This window comes from Schistocerca americana, chromosome 1, assembly GCF_021461395.2.
Source record: "Schistocerca americana isolate TAMUIC-IGC-003095 chromosome 1, iqSchAmer2.1, whole genome shotgun sequence".
In the NCBI taxonomy this organism is placed as follows: domain Eukaryota; kingdom Metazoa; phylum Arthropoda; class Insecta; order Orthoptera; family Acrididae; genus Schistocerca; species Schistocerca americana.
In genome coordinates this window covers 812,596,295-812,611,383 of record NC_060119.1, presented here as the reverse complement: position 1 = coordinate 812,611,383, position 15,089 = coordinate 812,596,295, and the positions used below count along the sequence as shown (strand labels likewise).

General features: G+C 41.1%; 1 protein-coding gene across 2 annotated transcripts in view; it reads right to left on the bottom strand.

The window, feature by feature from the left end:
• LOC124612877 (WD repeat-containing protein 11-like) overlaps window positions 1-15,089 on the bottom strand; it is a 222,760-nt gene that overhangs the window by 169,001 nt on the left and 38,670 nt on the right. For both annotated transcript variants that reach the window (XM_047141331.1, XM_047141322.1), the window contains exons 5-6: window positions 4,374-4,547; window positions 124-352 (exon numbers count right to left, since the gene is read on the bottom strand). In XM_047141331.1, coding sequence (XP_046997287.1) covers window positions 124-352; window positions 4,374-4,547 — 403 coding nt within the window. The remainder of the gene's footprint in view (window positions 1-123; window positions 353-4,373; window positions 4,548-15,089) is intronic.

The following is a 15,089-nucleotide window of genomic DNA, read 5'->3' as shown; positions in this document are numbered from 1 at the left end:
GCAGTGCTTACGAGGGAAAAAATAACTAATTTAAATTATTAGAGGAACACAACAGTGATGAAAAATTACAAAAGGAAAAATTAGTTACAAAGGAAGTATTTTTAAAAATGGATACTGACTAACCGTGGCTTGTTTTCACCAACAACAAGCTCCTTCATAAGTTTCCTCAGTCTGTCTCGGGTACGTTGTTTCTCTTCAACCCCAGATGATGATACATTTGATGAGCTACTCTTGCTTGTATTTGTGGACTGTGCTGATCGAGGACTTGAAATGTAGAACTTTCGGCCATTTGACGATGGAATTTTGTCAAGTGTGAAGTCATCAACAAATAATATACAATCAGAGCAGGCAACTGAAATTTTTGTAAAGTGACACAAATAGATTAATCATATTGCCTTCATATCTCAAACCATCTGTATTAATCAGTACTTCTGAGTATACGAAATAAATGAAACAATTTGAACTATGATAATTAAGTAGCTATGTCACATGAAAAAAACTGACATACGTTATATACACTAACCTAAATAGGCAGTTTAATCAGGAACATTACACTCATAACAACAACTTTATGGCCTTCAGCCTGTTATTAATAATCCCCCCCCAATGAGAAATGCATTGTTGCTGCCAGCTGTGTCAGTTCTTTTTGTTTTTTTTTTTTTGCCTACCTTTTGTTAAAAAAATGTATAAAAACACAAACACGACAACAGAGGAAATCCTAATATTTTGGCAAGTACAAAGGAATAAGTATTTAGATATAGCAATCACAGAATCTAATTTCAAAGCAGTTGGTATGTTCAGGACTTTAACAATAACAGGATATTTGAGTGATTTCTGGGAATCATCTTAAAGTGTTAATCATGGCATTTTATGCTCATAACAAGTTTTTTTCCTCATGAATTTCAGTGTTTAAAAAAAATTTGAAAATGAAATTAAAATAATTTGAAAGCCCATTAAAACAATCCATTTGAGTCATGTGATGCCTGAGCTAGCAAGCTACTCCTACTGTTGTGAAGTCCATTCAAAATGATTTCTTGTTTTGGAATTTATGTTTCAGAAAACAGGTTACAAATGGTATGTAATACCGCATTGTACAAATACATTTATAAAAACTCCTGAAAAATTGTTTTTGAATGTTCCAAAGAATGAGAAGATGATTAAAATGTGGTTGCAACTCACTTGTACACATCCAAATGAGATAGTGGTCATTACTTGTGTTTTTTTCTGTATTATTTTGATGTAAGGAAACACACCATATGTGCATGTTGTCACATGCTGGATTTGTAACACAATGTTTACAAGATAGATCCGCAATTTGGATCAAATTTTTTTCAGTAATATAGTTATGTAAGAGCTTTAAATTCTATATCATATTACACTTTTTAATATCTATTTCCATTTATTAGCTTCATTTTACATCTGATACATTTGAGATGAATGACAATGATGGTGTTAAGAAACTGTATTTCAAACACAAAATACCTCTTATTCTGAAGAAATCGTTTAACGATTTCTGACCACATTATTCTTCCCAAATAAGCTATTGAATACAATAATTTGGCCCTTCCAACTGTTTCAACTGAACCTGTTATAAAACTATATGATTCTGACAAAGAGAAAAATTGAGCATTGCATGGAAGTTACGAGGAAATGTAATAAGACTAGCACATTACAATGCAATGAAAGGTGATCCTTCTTAAACACTCTTAAATCATTGTTTTTCAGCAGCAGTTAAGTATTCATTAGAACAACAGATGTTTTAAAGCTCTACTGCATATTTTATAGAGATGTAACATTTCATCGGTGTTCAGGCCGCAGCAAAAATTCGACAGTTCACGAGGCCTATGATGGACGATCTAGGGCTTAGAATGCCTGGAGTGTACAAGATACCATGCCAGTGTGGTTGTTACTATGTCAGCCAAACAGCACACACTGTGGAGCAACGCCGGACAGAACACGAAAGGTGCTTACACCTACGCTATCCAGAAAAATCAACCGTGGCAGAACACACTTAGAAAGTGGGCACCAAATTCTACTCGACGAAACATCTGCCGTTATGAGGATGAAGGGATTTTGGGATAGTGTCATAAAAGAAGCTATTGAAATAAAAACCTCTGAAAACACCAACAAGGACAGCGGTTTGCAGCTCAGCGCAGCCTGGGACCCGGCCATAGCAAGGTTAAAACAGGCGCGACGGACGCGGAATGAAAACATTACCATATATGGCGAGAAAGAGAGCACCAGTGACATCACAGCCAGTAGTGTGGCTATATAACAAAGCAGCCACAGCGACACAGCAGTCATTCTTACCACTTGACAATGACTGAGGAGAGCTCGGTCGAAAGCTCATGGGATTTTAACCACCTGATGCGGCTGGAAGCCCAAGAAAATTTTATTAATTCATATTGCCGCGAAACCATGCATTCATACATAATTTTCAGGTGGTTTAAATTAATGACCTGGAGGAACAGAAAAACTATAATGTGTAAAGCTGTTGAGGGAAAACAACGATACTCTGCAACTTCCTATGAGTGCCATTACATGGGATGAAAATTTGAAAACATGAGTAGTTTTGGCAATAACAATAGCAATTAACAGTCATAATTATCTTCTGAATGATAAAGTTTCCACTGTGTTTTATTGTGCATGCTTTCACAAGATGTCCTCAAAAATTTTCGCAGCATGGTCCAAGCAAATAATCATTGCAGATTCCCTCAGTTATAAGACAATTCTGCAACTTACTGCTGTGTCACACCATTTCTGCCCAGTCACCATGCAATGCAGTTTTCATGTTTCCTATTTCTGGAACGTAAAAATATGGGTTGTTTTTGAAGAACAAAGAGACCATAAATGAATCAACTTCAGGAAGTTTACCACTAAAAGTCTTCACAAAATTCCTTCCCGTTGTTACATAAAAGCTGTAAATGCATTTTCTATCCTAAATAACTAAACTGTTTGCATAAAAAGTGTGGAAAACACTAGTAACTTTGGCTAACACTCCTGTGAGAGATATACAGCTTAATCTTACTCCTAGCCTGTGACGTCACTATAGCTTCAGCCAATAACAGATCATGTTCCATCACGTAACCAAATCATGATATTTAAGGATTTTTAAGCTTCAGTTACATAAAAATAACATATTTTCTGAGAGTATTGTCCAAAAATGCTATCTGAAAGTAATAATAATTCAGAATCTTTGACAATCAAAGCTACTCATGCAGGTGAAATATCAGGATATTCATATGGAAACGTCAGCTGAAGATACCAAGATGAAAGCCTGCATATATACATCAACTGGCAGTTAGTTCCACATCAAATCTGCCCTTTGCTGCTTCCTCTAGTACTATTCAAGTTATTTCCTGGTGCATTAATACGTATCCCATTACACCGTCCTCCTCCTCTTCCTCCCACTCCTCCTCTTTCTTTATAGTTTTACATACATTCCTTTCCTCACCGGTTCTAGAAGAACCTCCTATCAAGTTCACTAAATTTCCAGCATTCTTCTGTAATATCACATTTCAAATATTTTGTTCTTTTCCACTTTTGCAGCAGTTGATTATTCACTTTCATACAATTTAGGCTCCAATTCGTACTCTCAATTTCTTTCCCCTACTAATGATTGTGTATAGTACCATTAGACTTCTTTTTACAAGGAATGATCTCTCTGTCCATGTTAGTCTGTCTCTTGTGTTCTCCTTGTTTTACTTCCCAGCTGACATAATTCCATCACTTCTTTTACTTGTTGCTAATCTCATATCTGCTGCTCCTCAATACTTCCATTTTTCTTTGATTTATTCTCCATACACATTCTGTGGACGGTACACTGTTCATCCCATTCATCAGGTACTGCAATGTATTTAGCAAATCTCATCACTGATATCATTTCCTCCTAAATTTTGAACTTTCTTCTAAAGCTTTCTTTTATTTCTTTCATTGCTTCAACATACAGATGGAACAGAGGAAGAGAGAAACTTCATCCCTGTCTTGCCCTTTCGAACTGAAAGTCTTTTATCTCGCTCTTTTATCTTCCTCTTATTCCCTCTTGGTTCTTGTATAATGTACATAGTATAGGTAGAAATGTACAAAGTATTTTGAAAAGGTTATTTCTAATTTATGCCTATCTAACCTTCATGTGCCTGTACACTGTCAACTATGAATAAGACAACACAACATTCATATAACAGCATAACACAAATTAAGGAAGGACAATTTCATACTTGGTTAGTATAGTCTAGTATTTCATGCTCTCAATACACTTCAAATACTGTATTTTATCCACATATTACGTAACTGAATATTGTAGAAATAAATTGTAATTTAAAATGCAACACTTTAAGCAAAAGCAGATGTTTAGTTTTTAACAGCAAACTCACATGCCACCTTCATTGCATTAAATGGATCAAATGAGAAGCTCACGAGATTTTCTGTATATGTCTTCTTCCACAGCTTTGTCTTGTTTCTTATGTCCCATATAATAAGAGAATAAGGGGGATGAAGAGCAGCTAACATGGTGTTCCCATGGTCATAAGCTGATACCCATGACATATCTGAAAACATGTGCAATAAAATTATTTAAGAGTAAAACTGACTTAATGAAAGCTGATGCTCATGACACTGGAAAACATTAGTTCACTGTTGGTAATTATTTTTAAAGCTACTAGACAAATTGTATCATTGTTTAATACACAAATTAGCACTTGATTAGAAAAGAAAAATTTAATAATTGAACAACCATAAAAAGCAGATGCCTAGAAAGGTATTCAAATTTTCTGAAATACAATACATTTAACAAGCTCACAGCACAAAATATTAGTCACCCATTTAGAAGTGCACACTGGTTGTTTTGGAACTGGTAACTGTTGGCCATGATGTATGATGTATGTCATGGCAGTGAAATGTTTAGTATATTCGTCAGTTGTATAGAATCGGTGTAGTAAGATGCCTTAATGTGGAGACATGACAATGTCACACTACCTGAATTAGCAAAATGCATTAAATCACCCAAACGACCTGGGGAATCACATCGGCTCTCTGCCACTTGAATTTAATGACAAGATTTGGTGTACTGGCCAGCCTGGATGTGGTTTTTAGGTGGTTTTCCATGTCCACCTACGTAAATACCATGCTGGTTGCTGTGTCTTGTATAAGATATACGATGCACAACACTTTGTAAAATGATGTCACATTTGACAGAGAAAGTATACTAGATGCAGATTGAATGGGTGCATGGATTCCTCCTTATGGAGGGGGCCAGGGGGAGAGAGGAGCTGCCAGTAGCCTTTAAATGCCTTTGGGAGTGGTGACCTGGTCATAATATTAGCCTATCTCTAGGTATGGTTGTTTCTCAATACCACAAGAGAAGCAGCATCCCAGTGCTGACTTGATATTGGATGGGTACAGGACACTGGGCAGGAAGGAAGGATCAGAGTGTGTCAAGAAGGAGCTGTCATGGTCAGATGTGCCTATGACTACACTGTGAGTGAAGTTGACCACCTTGTCAGTGACAAATGAAGTCAAAACCAAACATGGAGTGCTACTGTCTGTGAATGTAGATCGAGTTCAGTCGGTTTCCAAGTGAACATTGTGAAGGGACTGTATGCAATGGACATGGAGAGTGAATATCTCAAAAATAACCATTCTTCACAGCAGCACACAAAGTTGCATGTGTTCAGGGTATCAACCAACAAGGCAATTGGTCAGTGGCTAACAGTATAAAAATAGTGTGGTCTGCCAAACTGCAAACTGCCTAATCTTAATCTCATAGAAAATTTCTGTGACTGTTCGGAACAATGAGTGAAACGCAGCAGACAGCCCCACAATTTTATAGAGCTATGGGATCTAATCATGAATGAGTGGAGGAGTGGTCTCAGTTGGATATAGCATATCTGAACAAACTGTGGACACTTCTTCACCTAACTGAGGCCATTATCAAGACTGAAGTTAGTGTTACACAGTATTCATGAATGAATGACTTCAGTTAGATAAGACGTACCTCAAGGAACTGTGGGCTTGCCTCCTCCTCATATTAGAAAACACTCTTAAGTTCTTTGTATCTAGTGTAGAAGTTATGGCTGGTTTGACCTTTAAATAGTGACTGGGACAGTCACTGAACGTAATTTCACATACGCAGGATTCTGAGAAATTGCCTTTATTTCTTTGTGTCAAAATCTGTAACACAATTCTACGCTTCTGTTGAAAACAAGTCTTACTTTGTATGGTTTGAAGATGTTGTAATTTTTGGGGCTATATTACCTCAAAAGTGGTGGGCCCTTTCATTGTAGAGACGTAATGACCTGCCCGCCCCCCCCCCCCCCCCTCCTCCCCGCCCCCCCTCTGCCACTGCCCCACCCCATCACCATCACCATTTTCCAACTTCTACCAATCCCCTTTTACTTCCTCTGAAGAAGGAACATATTACACTGAAAGCTGCAAGTTTTATTTCCTACTGTAAGTGTTGCTATTGGTAGTACCAGAAGCTGCATCACCTAAAGGTTAGTACTGGTCATCACATTGTATATTCTTCAGGGAGGAATTGTAGGGAGAGTGGGAATGGTTTATTTTGGAGGTTAGCAAAGACGGGGAGGAGGGAGTAGGAGGAGGAGGAGGAGATTAGTGTTTAACGTCCCGTCGACAACGAGGTCATTAGAGACGGAGCGCAAGCTCGGGTGAGGGAAGGATGGGGAAGGAAATCGGCCGTGCCCTTTCAAGGGAACCATCCCGGCATTTGCCTGAAGCGATTTAGGGAAATCACGGAAAACCTAAATCAGGATGGCCGGAGACGGGATGAGGGAGTAGGGACCCTACGTTTATGGGAAAGAATGTATGCAAAGATTAAGCTTCAAATGTTATCTTCCATTTCTTCTTGCAACAGGTGGCTCAATCTCAACCTACAGTATGAATAAATTACCCCTTCTCACCAAATTTAAAGCTTCCCCACTAATTCTCTTTCTTATATGAAGAAGGAACATGCTTTACTGAAAGCTAGAACTATTGTTTCCTATTGTGGCTGCCAGCATATTGGAAGTTGCATCATCTGCTCTGTACTGACCAGCCTTTCTCCCTTCTGGCAGTTGGTAATTGGTATTGGCTTCATTTCAGTCTTGGAAAGACTAACTCAGAGTATTACTTATAGTAACTCACTATGTTGCACATACAATGAAGTGACGAAAGTCATGGGATAGCAATATGCATGTATGCAGATGGCAGTAGTATCACACACTCTAGTTATAAAAAGGCAGTACATTGGAAGTGCTGCCATTTTTTCCTCAAGTGATTCATGTGAAAAGGTTTCCAACATGCTTACGGCCCCAAGATGGGAATCAACAAACTCTGAACGTGGAATGGCAGTTGGAGCTTGATGCATGGGACATTCCATTTCAGAAATCATTAGGAAATTCAATATTCTGAGATCCACAATGTCAAGTGCATGCCGAGAATTGCAAAATTCAGTCATTACTTCTCACCACAAACAAGACAGTGGTCGATGGCCTTCACGTAACGACCAAGAGCAGCGGTGTTTATATAGAATTGTCAGTGTTAAGAGACAAGCAACACTGCATCAAATAATTGCAGAAATCAATGTGGAATATATAATGAACATATTCATTAGGATGGTGTGGTGAAATTTGGTGTTAATAGACTATGGCAGCAGATGACTGACGTGCCTTCACTAACAGCACAACAATGCCTGCAGTGCTCCCCCTGGGCTCATTACCTTATTGGCTGGACTCTGGATGACTGGAAAACCATGATCTGGTCAGATGAGAACTGATTTCAGTTAGTAAGGGCTAACACTAGGTTTGGGTGTGCTGCAGGCCCCAGGAAGCCATGGACTCAGTTGTCAACAAGTCACTGTGCAAGCTGGTGGTGGCTCCATAATGGTTTGGGCTGTGTTTACATGGAATGGACTGGGTCCTCTGGTCCAACTGAACCAATCATAGATTGTAAATGGTTATGTTTGGCTAGATGGAGCCAATCTGAAGCCATTCACAGACTTCATGTTCCCAAACAACAATCAAATTTTTAAAGATGAGCCACAATTGTTCACTGCAGGTTTGAAGAATTGAAGAACATCCTGGACAGTTCAAGCGAATGGTTTGGCCTCCCAGATCATACGACATGGATCCCATTGAAATTTATGAAATAATTGTGAGGTCAATTTACACACAAAACGCTGCATCGGTAACACTTTCGCAATTACAGATGGCTATAGAGGCAGCATAGCTCAATATTTGTGCAGGAGTCTTCCATGCACATTGAGTTGCTGCACTGCACCAGGCAAAAGGAGGTCCGACATGATATTAGGAGGTATCCCATAACTTTTGTCACCTCAGTGTATTCTATTCACAGAGGTGCCAACACCACACAGGCCATTCACTGATGTTGCTCTTAATATCTATAAGGACTCAGAGGATATTGTTTTCCTGTGTAGGCTCTAGTTTTGTTTTTAAAAAAACACTTTATTTCATAATTAGTAATTAGCTAATTTCATCCCCTTCAGTATTATCAAGCTAACTGATGGTAAAAACAATATAAAAATTATACCAGCTTCAAGAGGAAACTAGAAATAAAAATAAAAAATACATGGAAAAAACTTAAATGCCTCCATTAGTATGGGGAAAGCAACATGTGATGGCTTCCTAATAAGAGTTTCATACAAGTGGAGTAGCTATGAGTATAGCAATCGCTTTACTTTCACAAGATGCTCTCGTCATTCAAACTTTTAACTTTCTCCTGTAATATCCGAACTCTGAGGGATGCCTGCTGTCAGCATGTCAGCCACAAATTCTTTCTAATAAACGATTTGAGAAGGTAGCCTCTAAAATTGTTGTTTATTAGTAGGATCGATACGGTCTCATCCCACGGTCTGCTGCATTTCCAGTCCATTTACAACTGTCTTTAGTACGAGCAGACATCAGGATACCAGACACTGTTGGCTGCCACACAAGCCCAGCCAGCTCCACTATTCCACCTGCTATAATCTCTCAGTGGTGTTGCGTAACTGGAACAATACTGGACACAAGGTATGTCTCCCATTCAAGAATTATTACAGTGTCGGTGAACCAATGGAAGCTGCCTATGGAATCTTCTATTTTTAAATTCAAGGTTAAATCTAATAAATTGTGAAGGTGGAGGAGAAAGGGTGATAAACTGGAAGGAAGTAAGAACCTTAAACAGTGAGTACGAGCTTCCTTCGAGGCAGAACAACATATGCGTTCTGACCAACGGCATAAAATGAACAAAAATTGGTGTCCCCAGAAGGTATAGAAGTGGGCAGAGCAAACAATTAAAACTTCAACTGCCGGCCACGTAAACCTTCCCATTTCTTAGAATTTCACCTATTAATTTAGGAGTAAAGGAGACCAATCACCAAATAGCAGAAGCAGTGAGCTGTCGAGAGGCACACACAAAATAAAACTTTGTTTGGTACTGGAAAAAATCGTTTGAAAAGCTAGAGTCCACACACACACACACACACACACACACACACACACACACACACAGTGTGCTGGTTGGCTCACAATGCCGGGATTGCAGTTTGGCAGGTGGATCGGACTGAGGGTTTGTGTCAGGTGGAGTGGGTAGAGCAGGAGAGAGGTGTGAGCAGGATGAGTGGCTGGGAATGGGTTGTCAGTGGCTCAGAGGTAGGCAGTAGGTGGGTAAGCTAGGAATGCGGAAGGAAATTGTGGCACATGCATGGGCTAGGCATTTGACACAGGTGTACCGGAGCACGTGAGGTGTGGCAAACAATGAAGATGATGTGGAGGCAAAGAATGAGAAGGGATGACGGGACAGAGGAAAGGGAAACTGCTGGGTAGAAGGTACGAGGACAGTAGGTTAGCAGAGATTGAGGCCAAGAGGGTTCCGAGAGCAAGAGACGTGTTGTACGAATAAGAAAGCTGGTGCTGGAGGAAAGGATCAAGATCACGTGTTGAATTCTAGCATGTTGTGCCCAGTGAGGGCCACTGAGTGGTTAACTTCGTTCTTGGACACAGTTTGATGGTGGACAATCATTCTGGTGGACAGCTGGTTGGTGATCACGCGAACATAAAACACTGTGCAGTGATTGAAGCAGAGCTGGTATTTGCTTTCACAGATGGCCCTGCCTCTGATAAGAGAGGATAAACCTGTGGCAGGACTGGAGTATGAAATGCAGGGTTGGGTGGATTGGGCAGGTCTTGCATTTGGATCTTCAATAAGGATATGACCCACGTGGCAAGGGGGTTGGGAGTGGGAGTGGCATAGGGATGGACAAGGATGATGTGTAGGTTGAGTGGATAACAGAATACTACTTTGGAAGGCATAGGAAGCAACTTAACAGGATGCCCCTCATTTCCGAACATAACAATTTATATTCAAAGCCCTGGATAAGGATACGGTTCTGCTAGTCCAGTACATGCTGATACTGGATGATGATGATTTTTTTGGGGGGGGGGGGGGGGCGGGGGGGGGGGGGGGGGCACTCCTTTGTTGCTGCATCTTAGAGGTCGTGGGAGGATCAGAGGTTGTAGATGCATATATAATGGATGTTAGCAGATGTAATCTACTCTGTTGTTTAGGTTTTGTGGTTGGGATTACTGTTAGTAGAGACTTGTCAAGGTGAAGGTGATGAATTATACGAGACCAGCAAAAGTTTTGTGGCGTGTACATGGGTGTAATTGATCTGAGATTATTTAAAAGGCTGCATGCCCCAAAAATATACCTTTGTGTCTTCAATGCAGCAGATTCCATTGCCTCCATTATCCTTAGACTCTTGATAATTGCTGGTTCATGAAGTTACGTGGGTAATTTCTCACACAAAGGGGAAAAATGGTAACCTCGACCACAGATCAATATTACTAACAGAATGATAGTCTTTGGCTGCCATAGTATATGAATTTTTTCATTCACATTCTTAGTAGTGTCTGGGACAGAACTCATGACTTTCATGTTAGACAACACTAACTAAAAGAAAGAGATCACCAAATATTTGTGTAGTTCACATACTAGGACTAGTCTTACTTTGGATAATCTGTTAGTCCCCTCTATAAAGATCAACACGGATTCCACAAGCAGAGTTCTTGCAAAACTCAGCTTGCTCTGTTCATCCATGTGATTCAGAGCACTGAAGACATCAGTACCCAAATTGATGCTATGTTCCCCAACTTCAGGAAGACATTCAATACAGTTCCACACTGTCATTTAGTGAACAAAATGTAAGCTTACTGAAATTGGACCAGATTTATTACCTTGCACATTGAACTCAATATATCGCTCTTGAGAAATGGAACACGAATAGGAGCAAAAATAGTGGTATCACAAGTAACTTCCACCACATACAATAAGGTGGCTTGCAGAATATATACATATATAGCAGTAGCTACAATAAAAGTCATGCTCCAACCACACTGTGATCTCCCAAATTTCTTTCAGTAGCACATTATGACACCCTTCCCCTGTTTTAACAAAAAGAAATTTGTGCTCATAGTTCAAACTGATATTGCACAAAAACATTACATGTCTAACAAGCAATGTATTGTCATACATTGAGGACGAAATTACTTGTACATTGCTATGCTTAAGGCCATTGGGAGCCATCATGCGCACTCCACGATAGGAAATTGTAGACAAAATGCAGAGAGCAGGCAAAAGCGGTAGTGTTTAGGTTACCCGAGCTAAATACTAATACCAGAGCCCTGAAAATTGCAGATGTTCTGGGCAGCTATCCCAGTGGAGAAGTTTCACTTCAGAGAATTAAATGGTAACTCCATCTGCCACCTAGATGCTGTTGTAAGGCATCATAGTAGAAGATGACCATGAAAAGGCATGTCTTACCAGAGGCAACAAGTTTGATAGTTGCTTTTTCTAATGTTTAGAATTAGCCTTCAGTGTAGTAGATAGTTTGATCACTAATAACTAATGTTAATCAGACCCCTGAATTCCTCGAGTCTCCTGCTGCAAAAATCCTGTGGAGTCCCAAAATCTGTATCTCTCGCAGGTGCCCTCTGGGAGTGTTTGGCACTGATCCAAGTCACCACTGCCTTCACTGGGAATTTGTCTTTCTGCATCTGCTCCTTGCTGCTCGGAAATTGTAGACTGACCTAAAGCACCCCCGTCTTCCCTCTATCCTGTGTTAGCACACAACAGTATATTCATGTTCAAGAAGCATGACATCAAACAACTGTAAGAAGTTCAGTTAGCTTTTTAAGATGGTGTCAGCGTCTAGAGGCACTGAAATGATGTGTAATATCATATTTGAGATCCAGGATGTTAAAGGATATGGCATGGAGCTAATAGTTATTCTTTCACAAAATTTGATTTATTTATCATTCCACATAAAATTTCACACATAGTTCCACATTTCCACACGAAAATCTCAACACATTAAACATATAACTCTTTTCACTGTCTATCTGCAACTACACACATTGCAACGAGCTTTACAGGTGCATCAAACACAGTCTGATGCAGCTAGTGCTTACACACAATATTATATAACAAGCTGTTATCCTCAAAACTTCTAGAACTTTCAATAAGTCAACACCATGGCAGTGAGATTTTTGTCTTTAGATAGTTCATCAAATTTAGTTTACTCAGGACATGTATTGATTTGAAGATTTTTAGTAATAACAACTGATGATAAAGGTTAAAACATTTGCAGCCATTAAAACTGGAAACTTCCTGTAATGTTACAACATCATCTGCATACTGATACAAAAAACCTAAAAATATAAATGCAAAGATTAGGTGACTTACCGAACAAAAGCGCTGGCAGGTCGATAGACACACAAACAAACACAAACATACACACAAAATTCAAGCTTTCGCAACAAACTGTTGCCTCATCAGGAAAGAGGGAAGGAGAGGGGGAGACGAAAGGAAGTGGGTTTTAAGGGAGAGGGTAAGGAGTCATTCCAATCCCGGGAGCGGAAAGACTTACCTTAGGGGGAAAAAAGGACAGGTATACACTCGCACACACGCACATATCCATCCACACATACAGACACAAGCAGACATATTTAAAGACAAAGAGTTTGGACAGAGATGTCAGTCGAGGCAGAAGTGTAGAGGCAAAGAAGTTGAGGTATGAGTGGCGGCAACTTGAAATTAGCGGAGATTGAGGCCTGGCGGATGACGAGAAGAGAGGATATACTGAAGGGCAAGTTCCCATCTCCGGAGTTCGGATAGGTTGGTGTTGGTGGGAAGTATCCAGATAACCCGGACGGTGTAACACTGTGCCAAGATGTGCTGGCTGTGCACCAAGGCATGTTTAGCCACAGGGTGATCCTCATTACCAACAAACACTGTCTGCCTGTGTCCATTCATGCGAATGGACAGTTTGTTGCTGGTCATTCCCACATAGAATGCATCACAGTGTAGGCAGGTCAGTTGGTAAATCACGTGGGTGCTTTCACACGTGGCTCTGCCTCTGATCGTGTACACCTTCCGGGTTACAGGACTGGAGTAGGTGGTGGTGGGAGGGTGCATGGGACAGGTTTTGCATCGGGGGCGGTTACAAGGATAGGAGCCAGAGGGTAGGGAAGGTGGTTTGGGGATTTCATAGGGATGAACTAACAGGTTACGAAGGTTAGGTGGACGGCGGAAAGACACTCTTGGCGGAGTGGGGAGGATTTCATGAAGGATGGATCTCATTTCAGGGCAGGATTTGAGGAAATCGTATCCCTGCTGGAGAGCCACATTCAGAGTCTGGTCCAGTCCCGGAAAGTATCCTGTCACAAGTGGGGCACTTTTGTGGTTTTTCTGTGGGGGATTCTGGGTTTGAGGGGACGAGGAAGTGGCTCTGGTTATTTGCTTCTGTACCAGGTCGGGAGGGTAGTTGCGGGATGCGAAAGCTGTTTTCAGGTTGTTGGTGTAATGATTCAGGGATTCCGGACTGGAGCAGATTCGTTTGCCACGAAGACCTAGGCTGTAGGGAAGGGACCGTTTGATGTGGAATGGGTGGCAGCTGTCATAATGGAGGTACTGTTGCTTGTTGGTGGGTTTGATGTGGACGGACGTGTGAAGTTGGCCATTGGACAGGTGGAGGTCAACGTCAAGGAAAGTGGCATGGGATTTGGAGTAGGACCAGGTGAAACTGATGGAACCAAAGGAGTTGAGGTTGGAGAGGAAATTCTGGAGTTCTTCTTCACTGTGAGTCCAGATCATGAAGATGTCATCAATAAATCTGTACCAAACTTTGGGTTGGCAGACTTGGGTAACCAAGAAGGCTTCCTCTAAGCGACCCATGAATAGGTTGGCGTACGAGGGGGCCATCCTGGTGCCCATGGCTGTTCCCTTTAATTGTTGGTATGTCTGGCCCTCAAAAGTGAAGAAGTTGTGGGTCAGGATGAAGCTGGCTAAGGTGATGAGGAAAGAGGTTTTAGGTAGGGTGGCAGGTGATTGGCGTGAAAGGAAATGCTCCATCGCAGCGAGGCCCTGGACGTGCGGAATATTTGTGTATAAGGACGTGGCATCAATGGTTACAAGGATGGTTACCTCAAAATTCCGATCAACACAATCTGGAACCACAACACCCTAATTCAGTAGTTAACCTTTCCTCCAAACCTCTCTCCCAATCCGAAACCTCTGTCCTATCCAAAGGCCTCACCTTCAGCCCCACTCCCAGATTCAACCAAACAGCCCTCGTCAAAGATTTACTGTCCTACACTCGTACTCTCTGCTGGAAGTATCACTTTGCCGCGAAGAAAAATGATCCTAATCCTACTCCTAATGATCCGACTCCTCAAGACACCATCCAAATTGAACCCTGCCTGGAACAGTTCCGTCCTCCGTCACAGCGGGACCCACCTCCTCTTCCTCAAAATCACCCTCTCCAAACCTTCCAGGAATTTCTGACTTCCAGCCTGGCATCTCAATCCTTCTTAAAAACCTTAATCCTACACCCAACATCACCACTGCTGAAGCCCAGGCTATCCGTGATCTGAAGGCTGACCGATCCATCGTCATTCTTCCGGCGGACAAGGGTTCCACGACCGTGGTACTTGATCGTCGGGAGTATGTGGCTGAGGGACTGCGTCAGCTTTCAGACAACACCACATATAAAGTTTGCCAAGGTAACCCCATTCCTGATGTCCAGGCGGAGCTACAAG